Source organism: Scyliorhinus canicula, chromosome 15, assembly GCF_902713615.1.
Source record: "Scyliorhinus canicula chromosome 15, sScyCan1.1, whole genome shotgun sequence".
In the NCBI taxonomy this organism is placed as follows: Eukaryota; Metazoa; Chordata; class Chondrichthyes; order Carcharhiniformes; family Scyliorhinidae; genus Scyliorhinus; species Scyliorhinus canicula.
The window spans coordinates 28,148,140-28,170,520 of record NC_052160.1 but is presented as its reverse complement, the minus strand read 5'-3'; the positions used below and the strand labels follow the sequence as shown (position 1 = coordinate 28,170,520).

The 22,381-nt window shown below is 45.9% G+C and overlaps 1 protein-coding gene across 1 annotated transcript; it reads left to right on the top strand.

Annotated features, from left to right (window-relative positions):
• Positions 1-624: 624 nt before the first annotated feature.
• Positions 625-16,982, top strand: LOC119978635 (nucleoside diphosphate kinase A-like). Its single transcript, XM_038820420.1, has 5 exons — positions 625-859; positions 6,410-6,540; positions 10,294-10,395; positions 10,783-10,895; positions 16,665-16,982. Exons 1-5 carry the CDS (start codon positions 742-744, stop codon positions 16,783-16,785), a joined length of 585 nt encoding a protein of 194 aa, XP_038676348.1. The 5' UTR covers positions 625-741; the 3' UTR covers positions 16,786-16,982.
• Positions 16,983-22,381: the final 5,399 nt, after the last annotated feature.

Here is a 22,381-nt window from a genome sequence, read left to right as displayed (position 1 = left end):
ACGAGTTAGTGTTGGTTTGTGAGTGGTGGAGAGGGGTTGGTGCTGGTTTGTGATTGGTGGAGAGAGGTTGGTATTGGTTTGTGATTGGTGGAGGCGGTTGATGCTGGTTTGTGATTGGTGGAGGGGGTTGATGCTGGTTTGTGATTCGTGGAGAGGGGTTGGTGCTGGATTGTGATTGGTGGAGAGGGGTTGCCATTGGTTTGTGATTGGTGGAGGTGGATGGTATTGGATTGTGATTGGTGGAGCGGGGTTGGTGCTGGTTTGTGATTGGTGGAGAGGGGTTAGTGCTGGTTTGTGATTGGTGGAGAGGGATTGGTGCTGGTTTGTGATTGGTGGAGAGGGGTTGGTGCTGGTTTGTGATTGGTGAAATGGGGTAGGTATTGATTTGTGATTGGTGGAGAGGATGGTATTGGTTTGTGATTGGTGGAGGGAGATGGTATTGGTTTGTGATTGGTGGAGGGAGATGGTATTGGTTTGTGATTGGTGGAGGGGGATGGTATTGTTTTGTGATTGGTGGAGGGGATGGTATTGTTTTGTGATTGGTGGAGGGGGATGGTATTGGCTTGTGATTGGTGGAGGGGGATGGTATTGGCTTGTGATTGGTGGAGGGGGATGGTCCTGGTTTGTGATTGGTGGAGGTATGAGTGGTCCAGATGGAGCGCGGGTTCCGGGCCCCGGGCCGGGACCGCGGGGTTGAGAGGGAGGCAGAGAGAGAGGCTTCAGCTTTCGGCTCCAGGAGTAATGTTACTGCGGGGACTGAGTAGGTGGCTGAAGCTCAGCATCGTTCGCGGCTTCACCCCGCCTCCAGGGACTCCCAGGCCGGCCTGGGCCGCTTCTGGGTTCCGATTGCAGTCGGCGGGTGAGTTACCTGAACTCTGGGAGTTGCGCCAAACTTTCCGCTGGGAATTCGGAAACAAAGAAACTTACGGTGCCGCCACAGTGCGTTATTGCAAAGTTGAAGATGCTAAATAGTTGCTGGTTAGTTGGTAAACTTGCTGAGCGGGAATAGGAAAGTTAGGGTGTGAGATTTGAATCTTTTGTACAGATGGTTCTGTCAGTCAGTCAGCGCTTTCTGTCAGTTTGAGGGGGGGGCTATTTTTTTTCTGACCCCCCCCCCCCCCCCCCCCCGTCGGCAGCCTTGAGGGATAAATTATTGCCCTTTGATGCCCAGAGGCTGATCCGAGTTTATTAAACCTGAATAAAGTTTCCATGAGGCCCTCCCGTTGAGCGATTGAAGTTAGTTGGTCAGGAACCTAAACCACGTTGGTGACTGTATAATATGCTCAAAATACATTTTTTTTAGTGTTTTGATTGGAGTTGGAAGGTGACCCCGCCCGGTTGTTGAAAAGACTTCGACTGCTGTGGGTGAGTCGTTTTGAGCAAATTGTTTCTCTAAAGAATCATTGAAGCGAGGACAGACCAAAGCTCACGAGTCCTAACAAACTCGTGAATGCTGAGAATTGTCATTAAGTCCTTGTGTAAAACAGTCTTCATTTCATTGAGATTTGTATCCATTAACACTAATCCAATTAAATTGATTTCAGTTACACAACTGTTTCCATTGTTATGACCCCCCCCCCCCCCTTTGAAACAAATGCTTTCTGGATATTTATAGAGACACAGCATCAGATGCTTCAGATAGCTTAGTCTGCCACTCTCTCGCTATTCATTTGACAACACTTCAAAAACTTGTGGCTACATAGGAGCAGGAGTAGGCCATTCAGCCCGTCAAACCTGCTCCGCCATTCAATCATGAGCTGATCCTCCACTTCAATGTCGTCTTCTCCCACACTATCCCCATATCCCTTTTTGCCATTGGTATTTAGAAATCTGTCTGTCTCTGCTTTAAACATACTCAAATTCTTTCACAGCATTCCGCGGTAGAGAATTCCAAAGAGTCACAAAAAGATTTCTCCTCATCTCAGTCCTAAGTGGCTTCCCCTTTATTTTGCAGTTGTGTACCTGGTTCAAGACTCTCCAACCTGGAGAAACATCTTAATCTGTCTGTCGCTTTTAAGCATTTTGTAGGTTTCAATGAGATCACAACTCATTCTTCAAAATTCTCAAGAATACAGGCCCAATTTCCTTATTCTCTCATCAGAGGACAATCCTGCCATCCTGGCAACAAGTCTGGTTAGATTTAGATTTATTATCATGTGTACCAAGGTACAATGAAAGTATTGTTCTGCGTACAGTCCAGGTAGATCGCTCAACACATGAAAACATAGAATATATGATAAATACATGTGGACACATAATGCAAATACATAAAAACAGACAGCGGGTGATGTATATAGTATAAAGTGCAACAACTGTAGAGAAAATGCGTAGAGAGATCTGTTCAGACCCTAAGAGCGTCATTCAGGAGTCTGGTAACAGCGGGGAAGAAGCTGTTTTTGAATCTACTGATGCGTGTTCTCAAATGTTTGTCTATCTTCTGCCCAATGGAAGAGAGAATAACCTTGTGGGATGGGTCTTTAACTATGCTGTCAGCATTCCCAAGGCAGCAGGGGGTGTAGACAGAGTCCATGGAGGGGAGGTGGGTTCACGACTCTGTAGTTTATTACGGTCTTGGGCCGAGCAGTTGCCGCACCAAGCTGTGATGCAGCCAATAGGATGCTTTCTATGGTACATCTATAGAAATTGGTACAAATCAATGTGGACATGCCAAATTTCCTTAATTTCCCGAGGAAATCTAGGTGCTGTTGTGCTTTCTTGGTCATAGCGTTGATGTATGTGGACCAGGACAGATTGTTGGTGATGTTTGCACCTAGGAATTTGAAGCTGTCAACCATCTCCACCTCGGCACCATTGATATAAACAGGGGCATGTATGACACTTTGTTTCCTGAAGTCGATGACCAGCGCTTTAGTTTTGCTGACATTGAGAGAGCTTGTTGTCATTGCACCATGCCACTAAGTTCTCTATCTCCCTCCTGTACTCTTAGTTGTCATTGTTTGAGATCCGCCCCACTAGGGTTGTGTTATCAGCAAACGTGTAGATGGTGTTGGAGCCGAATTTTACCGCACAGTCATGTGTGCATAGGGAGGACAGTAAGGGGCGAAGTACACAGCCCCTAGTGGGGCCCTGGTATTGAGGACTGTCATGGAGGAGGTGTCGTTGTTTATCCTTGTACATTGCAGTCTGTGGGTTAGGAAGCCATGGATCTAGTTGCAGAGTGAGGAACCGAGTCCTAGGTTTTGGAGTTGAGCTTGGCTGGGATTATGGTGTTGACGGTGGAGCTGTAGTCATGAACAGGAGTCTGACGTAGGTGACCTTGTTGTCAAAATGCTCCAGGGGTGAGTGTAGGGCCAAGGAGAGCATCTGCTGTGGACCGGTTGCGGCAAATTGCTGTGGACCAAGACAATCTGGAAGGTTGGAGTTGATGTGTCTCATGACCAACCTCTCAAAGCGCTTCATAATAATAGATGTCAGGGCCACCGGTCGGTAGTTAACTTTCACTGCATTCCCTGGCAATATTAACCGTCCTACGGTAAAGGACCAAAACCGCACACACTACTCCAGGTTTCATACAATTGAAGCAAAACTTCACTGCTCCTGCACTCAAATCCTCTTCTCATAAAGGCCATTACCCTTCCTAATTGCCTGTTTCACCTGCATGCTAGCCTTCAGTGACTTATTGATGAGGACACCAAGGCCCTTTTGTACATCTACATTTTCTAATTTCTTTCCATTTAAGAAATACTTTTGAGCGTCTGGTCCTCCTGCCAAAGTGGAAACCTCCCACTATTCCAGTCTTTTCCACTCACTGGTCTTTCCAAATCCTCTTGTAGCTGCTTTGCATGTTTCGCACATCACACATTCCCACCTAGAGTGCGCTTTATTTTTCAGGTTGAATATTTGGTCACCCTCTGAGGAAAGTGGTATACGAGTTAAATATTTTAGGAACCTGGCCATGCAAGGGGAAGGTTAGTGAGCGGCAGGGCCTATGAGAGTTGCAAGACTGGCAGACAGTAACCAGTAAGTTTGCAACATCTGTTCAACCTTTGCGACTGCATCAAGTTAATACAAGCAGTGCACAGTTGACCCTAAGATAGGATCTAAACCATTGAATTGGCACAACGCCTTCATCTTCAGCCCTAATTTTGTTCCTTTTTTCATTCATTGGATGCCTACCCTAGTCATCTGACAGGTGATCACGATCTATCGTCTCGAATACAACTAAGTGGCTTGCTACGTAATTTCAGAGTGGTTAAGTGCGAAGTGGATTTCTGTGGGTCTGGACTCGCATATGGGCCATAACATGAAACAGCAGCAGATTTCCTTCCCTAAAAAACACTAGTCAACCATTGTTTTTTAATGGGCAATTTTAGCGTGGCCAATTCATCTACCCTGCACACCTTTCGGTTGTGAGGGGTGAGACTCACGCAGACATGGAGAGAAGGTGCACACTCCACATGGACAGTGGGCCGGGATCGAACCTGGGGCCTCGGCGCCGTGAGGCAGCAGTGCTAACCACAGTGCCGCCCTCCTATTCAATCATATGGGTGTTTACAAAATGGTAGTTTAATGATCACCATTACTGATACTATTGCTTTATTCTAGATTTATATAATTGAATTTTACATTTCCCAGCTGCTATTCGAACTCCGATCTCCAGGTTAATAATCATCCTGGTGTCTAGTTGCTAATTTAGTAACATAGCCACTATGGTATCATATCACTTTTGGTTAATTAACCTGGTGTATTGATAAGTTACTGTGACAGTTACTGTAACTGTTATATTATCTGAATATTGTGGCGAATGTCAACCCAGAACTGTTGCATCACTACTTCATTTGGTCAGTGAATCTGTTGGATATTGCAATGGTTTATTTTTTTATTGGCTTTACTCCAACCTCACAATTGATGTGATGCAACAAACATAAAACTAAGATCGTGGGGTTCTTTACCTTGCCTCTTACCTTTTGTTTCAAGTTTGCAGCCAATGTTTCAATGTAACAAACACTGGCGGATCAATGAATGTTCCAACTCCATCAAGTTCACACAGATACATTTCTATCTGCAGCTCCCACATCTCAGCTTGCAGGCAAACCTTTTCAGCTACATACATCAAGAACACTCTTTCAAAAGATACCATTGCGATTTGTAGCAGCTTGCAAACCTGTGACCTGCACCATCTACAGCCAGGTACAACTGGGTATATGGCAACAGCACTGCCTCCAAGTCGCACACCGTCCCGACTTGGAACTATACCACCGTTTCTTTATGGTTGCCGGGTCAAAATGCAAGTACTGCCTCCCAAATAGCACTGTTGGAGCACCTTCAACATATGGACTGCAGTGGTTCTCGAAGAAAGGTGCCACCTTTTCAAGGATATCTAGGGATGGTCAATAAAAGTTGGTCAGGCTAGTGATGCTCACATTCTGACAATTTTTATTTTAAATGCTGTAGTTGGCAACCTAAAATCAGAGCTTGCTCTGCATCCAAACCATCTGATCAGTTAAATAAACAACACCAACTGCCCTTCAGCACGAGCAATTCACATTGAGGTCGCATTTACTGCTGTGGCTTGACATGAATTGATTGCACTGTTTGCGCAGCACTTAATCTAGCTTACTGGCTTGTGACAGATTTATAAATAGACAATTATAGATTTAGTTGTGTGCGAAACCAGTGCTTAGCAACACCTGTGTTAGTCAATAATTTCTATTGGACAAGTTTTGGAGTAAGAGGACAGATGGGTTCTGATGGGCCTCTGCATCCCAAAGCGTTGTGACATTCAGCTAACAGACCCTTCTCCTTCCAGGATAGCCTTGTACCTGGGATTTCAAGTTAGAAAGTGATTGAGCTGATCAGTCTCACAATAGTGTTTCTTTGGGGACCTGTCCATGCATGGTGCTGTTGACAGGGGCATCATGCCAGAGGGGCTGGTTTAGCTCAGTTGGCTGGACAGCTGGTTTGTGATGCAGAGCAAGGCCAACAGCGCGGGTTCAATTCCCGTACCGGCTGAGGTTATTCATGAAGGCCTGGCCCTCAAAGCTCTCTCCCTCAAAGGGGAAAGCAGCCTATGGTCATCTGAGACTATGGTGTCTTTACTTACCTTGTTTGCTCATTGAGTTCAGTGTTTGAACCATTGTTAAAGAAGATTATGCACTGCCATTGAGTAACGCAGCAGGAGGCTATTCAGCACCCATGAACATGTTCTCCCATTCTGTTGGGTCAAGGCTGCTTTGGATCCATGACCTTCAACACTCCACAACAACAAATATTTACATAGCAACTGTAACAAAATAATATAATGGAATAAAACATCTCAAATTCTCTCCTAACAAACTTCTTGTTGTGATTGTATGTTCTTTATAGTTATATAGCTAAGAATTCCCTCCCAAGAAGGCCACTCGGAAAACTATTTAAAGTGTAAACTTATAACCTTTTCCAATCCCAGGGATTGCTGGGATTCGTCAGCAAACGCTGGTGGCTGTGAAACCAGATGGAGTCCAGAGGCAGCTTGTGGGAGAAATCATCCAACGCTTTGAGAAGAGGGGATTCCAGCTTGTTGGGCTGAAACTTGTGCAGGTACAGCAAGGTCCCGTCCCCCCCCCCCCCATTCCTAGGAATCTTGCTTTTGCAAAAGTTCTATCTCCTGTTCCCGTGAAAGGCTTTTTTCATAGAATTTACAATGCAGAAGGAGGCCATTGGCCCATCGAGTCTGCACCGGCCCTTGGAAAGAGCACCCTACCTAAGCCCCACCTTCCCAGTAACCCCACCCTACCTTTTTGAACAATAAGGGCAATTTATCATGGCCAATCCACCGAACCTGCACATCTTTGGACCGTGGGAGGAAACTGGAGCACCCGGAGGAAAGCCACGCATTATGGGGAGGCCGCAGTGTAGTGGCAATACCCTGAACTAGTAACCCAATGGCCCTAGGCTAATTCCCTGGGATCCCGCTACAGCAACTGGTGGAATTTAAATTGAATTAATAAAAAGCTGGAATTGATAGTGTCCTATTAATGATGGCATTGTCAATTGCAGATAAAGCCCACCTGGTTAATTTAATGCCTTTTCAGGAAGGAAATCTGTGTCAGTACTCTGAGCAATTCAGCCAGTGCCACTCCAAAACCTTTTTCCATAGCCTTGCACATATTTCCTCCTCAGATTATCGATTTCTTTTTTGAAAGCCACAATTGGATCGCCTGGTCTGGTCTGGTGTATTTTAGAGAAATACAGCACAGAACAGGCCCTTCGGCCAACGATGTTGTGCCGAACCTTTGTCCTAGGTTAATCATAGAATTTTGGACACTAAGGGCAATTTATCATGGCCAATCCACCCAACCTGCACATCTTTGGACTGTGGGAGGAAACGAGTACCCGGAGGAAACCCACGCGCACACTGGGAGGATGTGCAGACTCTACACAGACAGTGACCCAAGTCGAAATCGAACCTGGGACCCTGGAGCTGTGAAGCAATTGTGCTAACCACAATGCTACCGTGCTGCCCTTAAGAAGAAATTAATCTACACTCCATTATTCTACTCTAATCCATGTACCTATCCAATAGCCGCTTGAAGGTACCTAATGTTTCCGACTCAACTACTTCCACAGGCAGTGCATTCCATGCCCCCACTACTCTCTGGGTAAAGAACCTACCTCTGACATCCCCCCTATATCATCCACCACCATTCACCTTAAATTTATGTCACCTTGTAATGGTTTGTTCCACCCGGGGAAATAGTCTCTGACTGTCTACTCTATCTATTCCCCTGATCATCTTATAAACCTCTATCAAGTCGCCCCTCATCCTTCTCCGTTCTAATGAGAAAAGGCCTAGTACCCTCAACCTTTCCTCGTAAGACCTACTCTCCATTCCAGGCAACATCCTGGTAAATCTCCTTTGCACCTTTTCCAAAGCTTCCACATCCTTCCTAAAATGAGGCGACCAGAACTGCACACAGTACTCCAAATGTGGCCTGACCAAGGTTTTGTACAGCTGCATCATCACCTCACGGCTCTTAAATTCAATCCCTCTGCTAATGAACGCTAGCACACCATAGGCCTTCTTCACAGCTCTATCCACTTGAGTGGCAACTTTCAAAGATCTGTGAACATAGACCCCAAGATCTCTCTGCTCCTCCACATTGCCAAGAACCCTACCGTTAACCCTGTATTCCGCATTCATATTTGTCCTTTCAAAATGGACAACCTCACACTTGTCAGGGTTAAACTCCATCTGCCACTTCTCAGCCCAGCTCTGCATCCTATCTATGTCTCTTTGAAGCAGACAACAGCCCTCCTCACTATCCACAACTCCACCAATCTTCGTATCATCTGCAAATTTACTGACCCACCCTTCAACTCCCTCATCCAAGTCGTTAATGAAAATCACAAACAGCAGAGGACCTAGAACTGATCCCTGCGGTACGCCACTGGTAACTGGGCTCCAGGCTGAATATTTGCCATCCACCACCACTCTCTGTCTTCTATCGGTTAGCCAGTTTGTTATCCAACTGGCCAAATTTCCCACTGTCCCATGCCTCCTTACTTTCTGCACAAGCCTACAATGGGGAACCTTATCAAATGCCTTACTAAAATCCATGTACACTACATCCACTGCTTTACCTTCATCCACATGCTTGGTCACCTCCTCAAAGAAGTCAATAAGACTTGTAAGGCAAGACCTACCCCTCACAAATCCGTGCTGACTATCCCTAATCAAGCAATGTCTTTCCAGATGCTCAGAAATCCTATCCCTCAGTACCCTTTCCATTACTTTGTCTACCACCGAAGTAAGACTAACTGGCCTGTAATTCCCAGGGTTATCCCTATTCCCTTTTTTGAACAGGGGCACGACATTCGCCACTCCAATCCTCTGGTACCACCCCTGTTGACAGCGAGGGCGAAAAGATCATTGCCAACGGCTCTGCAATTTCATTTCTTGCTTCCCATAGAATCCTTGGATATATCCCGTCAGGCCCGGGGGACTTGTCTATCCTCAAGTTTTTCAAAACGCCCAACACATCTTCCTTCCGAACAAGTATCTCCTCGAGCTTATCAGTCTGTTTCACACTGTCCTCTCCAACAATATGGCCCCTCTCGTTTGTAAATACTGAAGAAAAATACTTGTATATCCGAGTCCAGACCCACAGCCATGTGGTTGGCTTTTAACTGCTCTCTGAAATGGCTTAGCAAACCACTCAGTTGTACCAAACTGCTGCAGAAAAATCAAAAGAAAATAAATGTGGACAGACCACCCAGCATCAACTTGGGCATCAAAATTTACCACACTCATCCCGGTCAACCCTGCAAAGTCCTCCTTGCCAATATTTGGGGTGGGGGGGGGTTGTACTGAAATTGGGAGATCTGTCTCCTGATTAGCCAAGCAACAACCTGAATCATACCCAAGGATGATGGTGTCTGGGACATTGGCAATAAGGTATGTCCTGTCTCACTGGCAGGACAGACCCAGCAGAGTTGGGGGCACAGTGGTATACAGTAAAGAGGGAGTTGTCCCAGGAATCCTCAACATTGATTCTGGGTGCCATGAAGTTCTCTGGCATCAGGTCAAACATGGGCATGGAAATCTCTTCTGATTACCACCCTCCACTCAGCTGATGAATTGGTGGTACTCCATGTTGAAGAAGGCAAGGGCACAGTGTGCATTCTGGGTGGGGGACTTCAACGTCCATCACCAAGACTTGCTTGTAGCATGACTACTGACTGAGCTGGCCGAGTGCAGGAGGACAGATCTGCACCACATGAGCTGTAGCATTTCAAAAGTCAGCTCGCCACCACCTTCTCAAGGGCAATTAGGGATATGCAAGAAATGCCGGCCTAGCCATTGCCACACACATCCTGTGAGAGAATAAGAACAAAAATTGAAGTCTCAAACTGTTGGTTGAGGGAGGAATATTGACCAGGAGGTTGGAAGAACCCCTTTAGTGCTGCGGGATATTTTACATCTTCAGAGCAAATGGGGGCCTTGTTTGAATATCTGAACCAAAGATGACTGTGCCTCGCCTTCCCAGTGCTCCTCGGATCCTCCTGTCTGCACCTTGCCCTCCCAGGTGCTCAGCCCCCTCCTGGCCATGCCTCACCCTCCCAGTGCAGCCTGCCTCACTCTGGCAGTGCAAGCAAACTCTCTCCGGTTTTGTGCACCTCGCACATCGCTGGCAGTGCTGCACTTTCCAATGTGTGTGCGTGTTCAAGAGAGGGAAAGAGGCTAAGCAGCTGGAGTAGTTCACTTATAAAATCTGACCAGTTTTTAAAAAAAGGGTGTGTGAGGTCGGCTGATAGTGAGCTTTACTAACCCACCCGGATATTGTGTTTCAGCCCTCTCGAGATGTTCTTTCGGAGCATTATCACGATCTGCAGGAGAAACCTTTCTATTCTGCACTGATTCAGTACATGAGCTCGGGACCCATCGTTGTTATGGTAAGAAACGGCAATGAAGCATTGGTTCAAATGATTAAAGGTGGGAAAAAAAAAACAAATGATTAAAGGGAGTTAAAATCTTTGTCACGGAAGCTCTTTTTGAGCTGTCAGCATTTACCCTGAAGATAATTCAATGGCTGCCAACTTTGGCAGCAAAGATGTGAGGGTGGGGCCACCATAAAGAGTGCCTCCTGTTGATTGGATATCGCAGGATTCACTTTTATTTGTTGCAACAGCGTGGTGAAAGTGGCAAAGTTATTCTTGCATTTATTTGTCTGTTCTTCAGAGTTGAAACTTCTTTCACCATTTGTTTGCGTGGCTGATTTTAAAGCTTTATTTTCATCTGCTTGCCTGCTCGGCCATCTCCTTAAGTCTCTTGTTTTACAGGTTTGGCAAGGTTGTGATGTAGTGAGTGTGTCCCGCACGATGGTGGGTGATACCAATCCTGCAGCGGCTCGCCCAGGAACCGTGAGAGGAGACTTGTGTGTTCACATAAGCAGGTAGGGTGGGATAGGGAGAAAGTGAACCTTCAACCCTGGAAACCCTCTCAGAATCACTTGTACCAGAGACAAGAGGAAGGGGTTTGATATCGGCTGGAACTTCAGTAGGGTCAAAATCAGCAGGTCCCACCCACCGGGCATCTCCTGCCAGGAAAGTGCAGCAAGGACAACGTTTCAGTATTCATCTCATTGGTATTGAAGATTCTGTTTCTGGAATTCATAAAAAAGTCAAATGTTTGTTTAAAACAGTTTTGGTAGAAATGACAGACCACGAGCAGACACATTTTTATTCCCCACTGTTCAATCTCTTTCGCCCCTTCCCTCTCGCTGGCCATTGTCCCTGAGATTAGGAACATAAGAAGTAGTAGGTGATGGCCAAAGAGACATTGATAGGATGCAGAGCTGGGCCGAAAAATGGCAGATGGAGTTTAACTTTGATAAGTGCAAGGTGATTCATTTTGGTCGGAAAAATTTGAATGCGGATTACAGGGTCAACGGCAAGGTTCTGAGGAATGCGGAGGAACAGAGGGAGATCATGGGGTTCATGTCCACAGATCTCTGAAGGTTGCCACTCAAGTGGATAGAGTCGTGAAGAAAGCCTATATTGTGTCAGCTTTTATTAACAGGGGGCTTGAGTTCAAGAGCCCTAGGGTTATGCTGCAACTGTACATGACCCTGGTGAGACCACATTTGGAGTATTGTGTGCAGTTCTGGTCACCTCACTATAGGAAGGATGTGGAAGCATTGGAAAGGGTGCAAAGGAGATTTACCAGGATGCTGCCTAGTTTGCAGGATAGGTCTTATGGTTGAGGGAGCTAGGGCTTTTTTCTTTGTAGTGGAGGAGGATGAGAAGTGACCTAATAGAGGTTTATAAGATGATGAGGGGGTAGATAGAGTGGACGTTCAGAGACTATTTCCTCAGGTGGATGTAGCTGTTACAAGGGGGCATAACTATAAGGTTCGGGTTGGGAGATATAGGAGGGATGTCCGAGGTAGGTTCTTTACTCAGAGAGTGGTTAGGGTGTGGAATGGACTGCCTGCTGTGATAGTGGAGTCGGACACTTTAGGAACTTTCAAGCAGTTATTGGATAGGCACATGGAGCACTGCAGAATGACAGGGAGTGGGATAGCTTGATCTTGGTTTCAGACAAGGCTCGGCACCGAAGGGCCTGTTCGATGCTGTACTGTTCTATGTTCTGTGGCCATTGGAGCCAGCTCCACCATTCAATATGACCATAGTTGATTATCCAGCATATTTCCTACTCTATCCTGCAAAACAATGTATTGAATATACTTTTTTTTTTAAATAAATTTAGAGTACCCAATTCATTTTTTCCATTTAAGGGGCAATTTAGCGTGGCCAATCCACCTACCCTGCACATCCTTGGGTTGTGGGGGCGATACCCACGCAAACACGGGTAGAATGTGCAAACTCCACACGGACAGTGACCCAGAGCCGGGATCGAACCTGGGACCTCGGCGCCGTGAGGCTACAGGGCTAACCCACTGAGCCACCATGCTGCCCCGTATTGAATATACTTAACAGATTGTCCATCCACGGATCTGTGGTTGAAGAATGTGAAGATTCACAACCTTCTAAAGATATCTCTCCTCATCTCAGTCGTGATGATCCCCAGAACTAGACTGTCCAGCAAGGGGAAACTATATTCTACCACATTCACCTCCTATCCCTCACTCCAGTGTAGAAAAGAATGCCAACTGCAACACCAGGCATAACTAAAAAATAAGGTGCCAACCTGATAAAGCTACAAAACACAGACCTACATGTATGAACAGAAAAAAAACAGCTTGTTATACACAGCTAAGCAATCTTATTGCCAACAGATCATTTCAAAGTGCTGCAGTCCTGCCAGAGTCCCTACAGAAGGAGGCCATTTGGTCCATTGAGTCCGCACCATCCCTCTGCAAGAGCACCCTACCTAGCCCACTCCCTATCCTCGTAACCCCACCTGACCTGCACATCGCTGGACACAAAGAGACAGCTAGCAATGCCAATCCACTTAAGCTTCATATCTTTGGACTGTGGGAGAAAACCAGAGGAAACCCATGCAGACACTGGGAGAAGGTACAAACTCCACACAGGCAGTCATCACCACTGTGTCTTAGTAATACTGTAGTACATTACAGTCATGACTGGTGATGGAGGAGGAAGCCCTATGAACATCTCCATCCTCAATGATGGCAAAATTCCAGCACATCATTGCAAAAGATGAGGTTGAAATGCCAAGTGGATGACCCAGCTTAGCCTCCTGAGGGTCCCTAGCATCAGTCTTCAACCAATTCTATTCATTCCGCATGATATCAAGAAATAGCTGAGCGCATTGGACACAGCAGAAAATATGGGCCCTGATTATGTCCTAATTAATAATATTAATCTTTGTCACAAGCAGGCTTACATTAACACTGCAATGGTTACTGTGAAAAGCCCTTAGTTGCCACACTCCAGCACCTGTTCAGAGGGAGAATTCAGAATGTTCAATTCACCTGACAGCACATCTTGTGGGAGGAAACCTGAGCACCCGGAGGAAACCCACACAGACACAGGGAGAACGTGCGGACTCTATACAGACAGTGGCCCAAGCTGGAGCTCTGAAGCAACAGTGCTACCCACTGTGCTACCGTGCTGCCCATGGATTAGAGCAGTGAAGACGTGCTCTACATTTAGCTGCATCTCTAGCCAAGTGGTCCAGTACAGCCACAACACTGATACAAAAGCAAAATACTGCAGATGCTTGAAATACTCAGCAGGTCCGACAATATCAAGGAGAGAGAACAGTTAATGCTTCAGGTCTGTGACCTTTCAACAGAACGGATGATGGGTGTTCTGACGAAAGATCACTGACCTGAAACATGAAATCTTGTTTCTCCCACTCCTGATGCTGCTAGATTTGCTAAACATTTCCAGTGGTTTTTAAAAATCTTTTTATGCTCCTCATTTTCTACATTTTCATCAATTAAACAACCAACGAAAAAGAAACAAAAACAAATACAGTAACGATCCCCCACACACAAACCGCCCCCCACTCAATATACAGACCAAAACATCCACCCATACATTCCAGGTTTTAAAAAAAACCCACAAATTAACAATCCGTAAAGTGTTACCAAAAACAGCAATACAGCCTACCCCTCTTACCCCTCCCCAATGTTCAATGGCAAATAATTCTCGGAAGTGCATAATAAACAGCCCCCATGAATTATGAAATCCTTCCTTCATCCCCCTTCAGCTGAGACTTCATCTTCCCGAGAGTCAACAAAATTCAAGTAGGTCCCCCCCGCCAAGCCGTGTCACAGGATGGAGAAGCTGACCTCCACCCCAACATCACCTGCCTCCGGGCAATCAGCAAGGCAAAGGCTAACAACATCAGCCCCCTGCCACCCGAGCTGGACAAGGCTTCTAGGGGGCCCTAGTTCCAAGTCCACGAGCACTACTCCCGAGATGACCCTGAACAATCTCCCTCCAACAAACCCCTCACAATCCATGTAACTATCCTAACCAGAGGTCTCTCGCCCCCCCTCCCCCTCCCCCTCCTCCTATCCACCCCCCTCATAACTCCAGGCCCTGCCCACTGGGCATGGCCCACCATCCCATTCCTACCATCAAGCTCCTCCCCCCTCCCAAAAATCCTTCCTCTCAAACACCTCACCCAGTATCGGTCCTCTCCCCCAACTTTTCACACTTCCTAGGCCCATCGAAACCTGTTCTACCAGTCTCCAATCATCACAGCCCCTCCCCCCACCACACCCAATCACTAGCCAACGTGAGCTAGCCAGTATGGAGACCCCTGTCCAGGCCTCACTCCCCCACAGTCCCCTCCCCGCTGCCCGGTCCCAGGAAAACAAAGAAATCCCTTTCAACACACAACCCAGTGTAAACACACATACCTCAAAGAACCATCATTGCAAAAGAAAATCCCAACTTTTACCTTGTCCAAATAGACAACGTCAACTCATTTAGCACATATAACATGTAGTGAAAAATAGAGCTACATACACTCCTCCACCCACCCTCAGTCCAAGACCAATCCTCAGTCACATTTCTCACTTCTGCCCCAGTCCTTCTGCCTTCACAAACACCTCCGCTGCTTCCACCATCTCAAAATAAAGGTCTTTGGAGTTATAGGTCACCCTCAACCTAGCCGAACTGCACCTTGCTTTTATACAGTGCCGTCTTCACTCGGCCGAAGGCTGCCACTCGGCCGAAGGCTGCCACTCGGCCGAAGGCTGCCCGCTTACTCGCCAACTCCACAGTAAAGTCCTGGTATATACGTACACCAGCTCCAGCCCACTGCACCTCCTGCTTCTGCTTTGCCCAATACAGGACCTTCCCCTTCACGCGGTACCTGTGGAAACAAATAGTCACTGCTCTTGGTGGCTCATTCGCCTTTGGTTTAGGCCTCCACACCGTATGAGCCCGATCCAGTTCATTCCGAGGAGGATCTTCCCCTTCCTCCACCATCTTGACAAAATACTCTGTTGGCCTCGGGCCCTCCACCCTTTCGGGTAGGCCCACGATCCTCAGCTTTTGCTGCCTAGCTCTGTTTTCTAGGTTCTCCACTTTGGCTCCACCACCCTCTGCAGCTCCTCACCCATCGAGGTGAGTTGATCACTGTGTTGCGACAAGGTCTCTTTCACTCCCTTCAGATTCTCACCCTGCTCCTGCACCTCGACCAATGCCTTCACCGGGCAATCGCCTCCTCCACCAGAACCTTCAATGCTGCCATCATCTCCTTCCTCATCACCTCCAACTGGGTTACGGGTATGGGATGGAGTTGTGGGCTTAAGAGGGGTGCTCTTTCCAAGGGCTGGTGCAGGCTCGATGGGCCGAATGGCCTCCTTCTGCACTGTAAATTCTATGTTCTATACCCAGCCTCCGCCATCCTTCCAGTTGCTGAGCCGACCCTTCCACTCGACAGTGAACCTTCACCCGCCCCCTTCTTCACAGCGGCTTTCCTTTGGGCTTTGGACATCTTTCTTCCTTATGTCTTCCTGCACTTATTTAACCAAAAATTGCCCCAGGTACCAGGCATTAAATTCTAAAAAATAACGTCTTGAGCAGGAACCATCCAATGTCCGACCTGCTCCTACATGCCGTCAGAGGAAGTCTACCAGTGTTTTCTGTGTTTACAACACCGCTTTCCACCCGACAGTGGAAGATTGCCTGGATATGTTGTGTACACAGGTACAGTAGCCCGTTAGATATGTTATCGGACTAGAACTCTGAAGGCCAAGACTAATGATCCAGAGACAGAGGTTCAAATCCCACCATTGCAACTACGGATTTAAATTGTTCTATGACAAAACCAGAATAAATAACTAGTATCAGTGATCATGAAACTACTGCATTGTTAGAATGCGCTTAGTGAAGTAGATGGGGTTTTAACACAGGACATTTGTTGTCCCTGCATACATGACGGATAGGGCAACTCACACCAATGTGGTTGATCTTAATTACCCTCTGAAGTGACCCAGAAAGACGTCCAAGGCAGTCCCCTTCATCACCACCACCACCTTCTCCAAGGCTAATTAGGGATGGACAACAAATTTGTACCTCACCAGCGCTACTCGGGTTGTGAATTAGTAAAGAAACTAACTCTCCTGTCAAGCTCTCAAGAATTTGATACCACCCACATCCTCAAAACCTCTCTCCAATTTTCCCGTAACCTTTCCACAGCGTCAGCCTCTGTAGGACTCAACCTTGTATTTTCTGGTGTCCTTGTAATCTGATTCTGTTGTCTTTCCTCACAGAAATGCCATCCACGCCAGTGACTCGGTTGAAGTGGCCAAGAAAGAGATTAGCCTATGGTTCCATGGCAGTGAGCTGGTAGAATGGGAAAGTTGTACTCGCAAGAACAACTACAATGTTTAAATAACATAGTTGAATCACCGACAACAATATCTACCTCCTGTGATGGTGTGTCTGACTGTGTGTATTTCACATTTTCAAGCTCGAGATTTATCACCATTACTGAGTTCTCTTATTCTTTAATGGTGCTCCATCTGAGCTCACTCCAGGTGCTGGTCAACTGCAATAAAATTCCTGTAAAATATTAATCGGCCTTTAAATGGTTTCAAGCCAGTCAAGTGGCTCGTTCTGTTATTTCAAGAATTTTCTAACTATAAGGACCGACTTCAACAACATGTATTTATAGCGCCTTTAACATGGTAAAATGTTCAGAACAGCTGACAGAAACCTTAAAGAAAAGTTGGCACCAAACCAGGAAGGGATATTAGGAGTGGTGGGATTGGGGGGGGGGAGAAACTTGATCAATGACGTAGGTTTTAAGGGACAACTTTTTTTTTTTTAAAGGTAGGGGCCAGGGGAGAGGTTTAGGGAGAGAATTTGAGCTTGGAGCCCAGGCAGCTAAAGGCATCAGACAGAGCTCACAATGGTAAAGTCAGGAATGCTCAAGAGACCAGAATTTGAGTGCAGGTATGCCCAAAGGTTGTGAGATTGGGAAGGGGTCTAGATAGACCACAGAACAAAGAGCAATACCGCACAGGAACAGGCCCTTCAGCCCACCAAGCCTGCACCGATCCAGATTCCATATTTAGACCTACTGATTGGCCAAACGATCTGTATCCCCCTATTCCTTGCCCGTTCATGTGTCTGCCAAGACGCAGACGCCGGAATGTGGCGACTAGTTGGTTTTCACAGTAACTTCATTGCAGTGTTAATGTAAGCTTACTTGTGACAATAAAGATTATCTTAAACATTGCTATCGTGCCTGCCTCCACCACCTCCACAGGCAACGCATTCCAGGCACCCACTATCCTCTACGTGAAAAACTTTCCCGTTTGAATCTGTGCTCGTTATTGAGTCTTTCACCCTTGGGGAAAAACTTCCGACTATTCACCCTCTACCGCATAAGGTTGTAGATTTCAATCAGCTCTCCCCTCAGCCTCCATCTTTCCAACAAAAACAATGAGTTTATTCAACCTCTCCTCATAGCTAACACCCTCCAGACCAGGCAACATCCTGGTAAACCTTTTCACTCTCTCCAAATCATCCATGTCCTTGTGGTAGTGTGGCGGCCAGAACTGCACGCAATATTCCAAATGTGGCCTAACTAAAGTTTATACACCTATAACATGACTTGCCAACTCTTGTACTCAATGCCTGACCAATGAAGACAAGCTTGCCTATGCCATCTTGACCATCTTATCCACCTGCATGCCACTTTCATGGAACTACAGGTTCTGCCATTTACTGTATAATGCGCACCCGCATTTGATCTTCCAAAATACATCACCTTGCATTTGTCAGGATTGAACTCCGTCTGCCTTTCCTCTGCCCAACTCTCCAATCTATCTATATTCTGCTGTAATCTGACAGTCCCCTTCACTATCTGCAACGCCACCTATCTTACTGTCATCTGCAAACTTGCTAATCACACCATCTACATTTTCCTCCATATCATTTATATATAATTACAAACAAGTAGTCCCAGCACTGATCCCTGTGGATCACCACTAGTTACAGATCTCCATTCTGAAAAACTCCCTTCCACTCTTACTCTCGGTCTGTTGCCAAGCCAGTTCTTTATCCATCTAGCTAGCACACACTGAATCCAATGCAACTTTACCTTTTGTACCAGTCTGCCATGAGGGACCTTGTCAAACGCCTTACAGTCCATGTAGGGATATGAAAACAAGGATGGGGATTTTAAAATCATAGTAGTGGTTTGTAACCAATTCTAAAATTTCTAGGCTGTTGGCACTTTCCCCCCCCGCCCCTCAAACCGAATCCTTGCTCACAGTTCTTGGGTTGATGCACTCATGTCTCAGGCAGTTAGAGTACCCAATTCATTTTATCCAATTAAGGGGCAATTTAGCATGGCCAATCCACCTATCCTGCACATCTTTGGGTTTTGGGGGTGAAACCCACGCAAACACGGGGAGAATGTGCAAACTCCACAGTGACCCAGAGCTGGGATCGAACCTGGGACCTCGGCGCCGTGAGGCAGCAGGGCTAACCCACTGCACCACCGTGCTGCCCATGAATACACTTAATAATTCATTCAAATGTAAATTTGATAACTTAATATTTGGTAAACAGATTGCGTTAATTGAGACAATGACATGAATGTAGCACACTTCAAAGGAACAGATGACTTTGGACCTATAATTCCCAAAGCTGTTGAGTGGGGCTTCCTTCTCATGGTGGAATCTGCTGTAGACAGATTGATATGAACATACGGAGCAAGAGTAGGCACTCGGCCTCTTGAGCCTGTGTGCAATTCAATAAGATTGTGTCTGACTTGATTGTAACTTCAACCCTACATTCTTGTCTACCCCCACTCCACCCCACCCCCCTCGTAACCTTTCATTCCCTTGTAAATCAAGAATCTATCTAGCTCTGCCTGAACAATATTCAAAGACTCCTTCCACTGCCTTTTGAGAAAGAGTAAGAAGTCTTACAACACCAGGTTAAAGTCCAACAGGTTTGTTTCAAACACGAGCTTTAGGAGCGCAACTCCTTCCTCGGGTGAATCTGCGCTCCGAAAGCTCGTGTTTGAAACAAACCTGTTGGACTTTAACCTGGTGTTGCAAGACTTTTTTTTTTAAATTTAGATTAGCCAATTATTTTTTCCAATTAAGGGGCAATTTAGCGTGGCCAATCTACCTACTCTGCACATTTTTGGGTTGTGGGGGCGAAACCCACGCAGACACGGGGAGAATGTGCAAACTCCACACGGACAGTGACCCAGAGCCGGGATCGAACCTGGGACCTCAGCGTCGTGAGGCGATTGTGCTAACCACTAGGCCACCGTGCTGCCCTGTGTTGTAAGACTGTGCTCACCCCAGTCCAATGCCGGCATCTCCACATTTTGAGAAAGAGTTCCAGAGACTCGCGATCCTGTAAGAAAAAATTCTCATCCGCCTTAAACGAGTGACCCCTTATTTTTAAACAGTGAACCCTATTTCTAGATTCTCCCACAGGATCTTAAAAGGATTGCCTCTTACACTTCTAAACCCCAGTGGGTACAAATCTTACCTCTCCAATCTTGCCACGTAATACAACTTGCCCATTCCCATTCCTGGTATTAGTCTAGTAAACCTTCTCGGAACTGCTTCCAACACATTAATATCTTTCCTTCAATAAGGAGACCAATGCCGTACACAATACTCCAAGTGTGGCCTCGCCAATGCCCTGTACAACTGAAGCATTACCTCCCTACTTCTGTATTCAATTCCCCTTGCAATAAATGATAACATTCCATTAGCTTTCCTAAAACTTGCTGTACCTGTATACCAGCCTTTTGTGATTCATGCACTAGGACACCCAGATCCCTGTGCACCTCAGAGTTCTGCAATCTCTCACTATTTAGATAATAAACTTTTTCATTCTTCCTGCCAAAATGGACAATTTCACATCTTCCCACATTATACTCCATTTGCCATATTTTGCCTATTCAATTAATCAATGTCCTATTGTAGCCTCCTGGCGCCCTCGTCACAATCTACTTTCCTAGCTTTCTTTGAGTCATCAGCAAATTTAGCAACTATATCTTCAGTCCCTTCACCCGAGTCATTTAAATTGTAAAAGGTTGAGGCCCCAGCACTGATCCCTGTGGCACATTAGAAAAAGACCCATTTATGCCAACTTTTTCTTATTAGCTAACCAATCTTCAATCCATGTTACTCCGACATCATGAGCCTTTATTTTCCATAATAACCTTTAATGTGGCACTGTGTTTAACATCCTCTGGAAATCTTAAATACAGTACATCGGTTCCCCTTTATCGTTAGCACAATTCCTTCAAAGAATTCTGGTAAATAGGTTAAACATGATTTCCCTTTCACAAAACCTTATTGACTCTGCCCGATTGCCTTGTATTTCATCCAAGTACCCTGCTGTGACATCGTTAATAATGGCTTCTAACTAACAATTTCCCAATGACAAATGTTTCCTGCTTTGTCTTCCTCTGAATAAATAAAAATAGTTACATTTGCTACCTTCCAATCGAATGGAATCTTTCACAAATCTAGGCATTAGCGACTTCTTTTAAGACCCGAGGGTGAAATCCATCTGAACCAGGGGATTTGTCAGCCTGCAGGCCCAGCAATTTGCTCAATGCCACGTCCTTGGCGATTGTAATTTTCCTTAGTTTCTCCCTCCTTTCCCTGACTTTCAGCTATTTCTGGGATGTTACTTGATTGCTGTGATCAGTCAACAACTCCATGAATCATAGAAATACTTGAGGGAAGGAGGTGAACTGCTAGGTCCTTGGTCTTTTTCTCCAGTAATCAAGTTCTGTCATATAGGTCACGACATGGCAGAGTTATAAATGACATTCTTGAGTCGCTCCAGTGCATCCTATAGATTGTACACTCTGTCGACTTGGTGTCCCATTGGCCAAGGGGATAATTGAGTCCAGGAACACTGATCCACAAACTGCTGTGTCTTGGATGGTGTTATGCCTGGACCCATTCATGCAAGTGGTAAATATTCAATCACCGTCTTGACTGGAGTCCTGCAGATGGAGAGCTTGACAGATGACAAGGTTAACCATTTTCAAAGCATCCAAGTTTCTACGTTGCTGTTTTATGCAAAGGTTTGATGCAGTTAAGCATCAGTTGTGACTCCCAGTTAATTGATATCAGAGTTAAAAAAACATATATATGCATATAGCATCTTTAACCTGATAAAATGTCCCAAGGAGCAGTATAAAATATGACACCGAGCCACATAATGAACCAAAAGCTTAGTCAAAGGGGCAGGTCTTAAGGGGAGAAAGCAAGATAGGGAGTGATTTTCAGAGCTTGGGTTGTAGGCAACTGAATGCACAGCAAAACTGAACTAGGAGTGTAGATATCTCAGATGGTCTTAGAGCTGGAGGAGATTACAAGGTAGGGAAGAACAAGGTCCCAGAGGGACTTGAAAACAAAGATGATAATTTTAAAATAAAGATATTGCTCCACTGGGAATCATTGTAGATCAACAAGTGATAGGAGAATCGGACTTGTTGCATGTTAGACTGCAGAGATTTGGGAATGGAGGCTATTGGAAATGGCCATTGCCCAACATGTTAATATTTGCTATCACTTACCAGGCCAAGCTTAGACTTTATCCAGATCCTACTGTGCCCCAACACAGCTCCTTCATTATTGGAGGAGAGCACTGGAATTATCAAAAAATACCTACACTCCTGTCCTTAAAATGGAAATGTTATTACTGAAACAGCTGAGGACACAAAGTAATTCCTGCAGCAGTGTCCTGCGGCTGTGATGATTGGTCACTAACAACCACTTGTTACAGGTATGACTCCAGCCTTGGAGGCTTTTTATTTTGACTGCCAATGGCTTCAGCTTCTCTCAAGCTCATTTGGCCTAAACAGTCAAAGGTTGCCTTAAAGAAAAATGCAGTTACTCTCAGCCACACCTTGCCATTAAGCACCTGACTCCAGGATTCAGGTCGAAGACAAGTGTTTCTGGTAGAAACAAAACAGTGTCAGAATGTG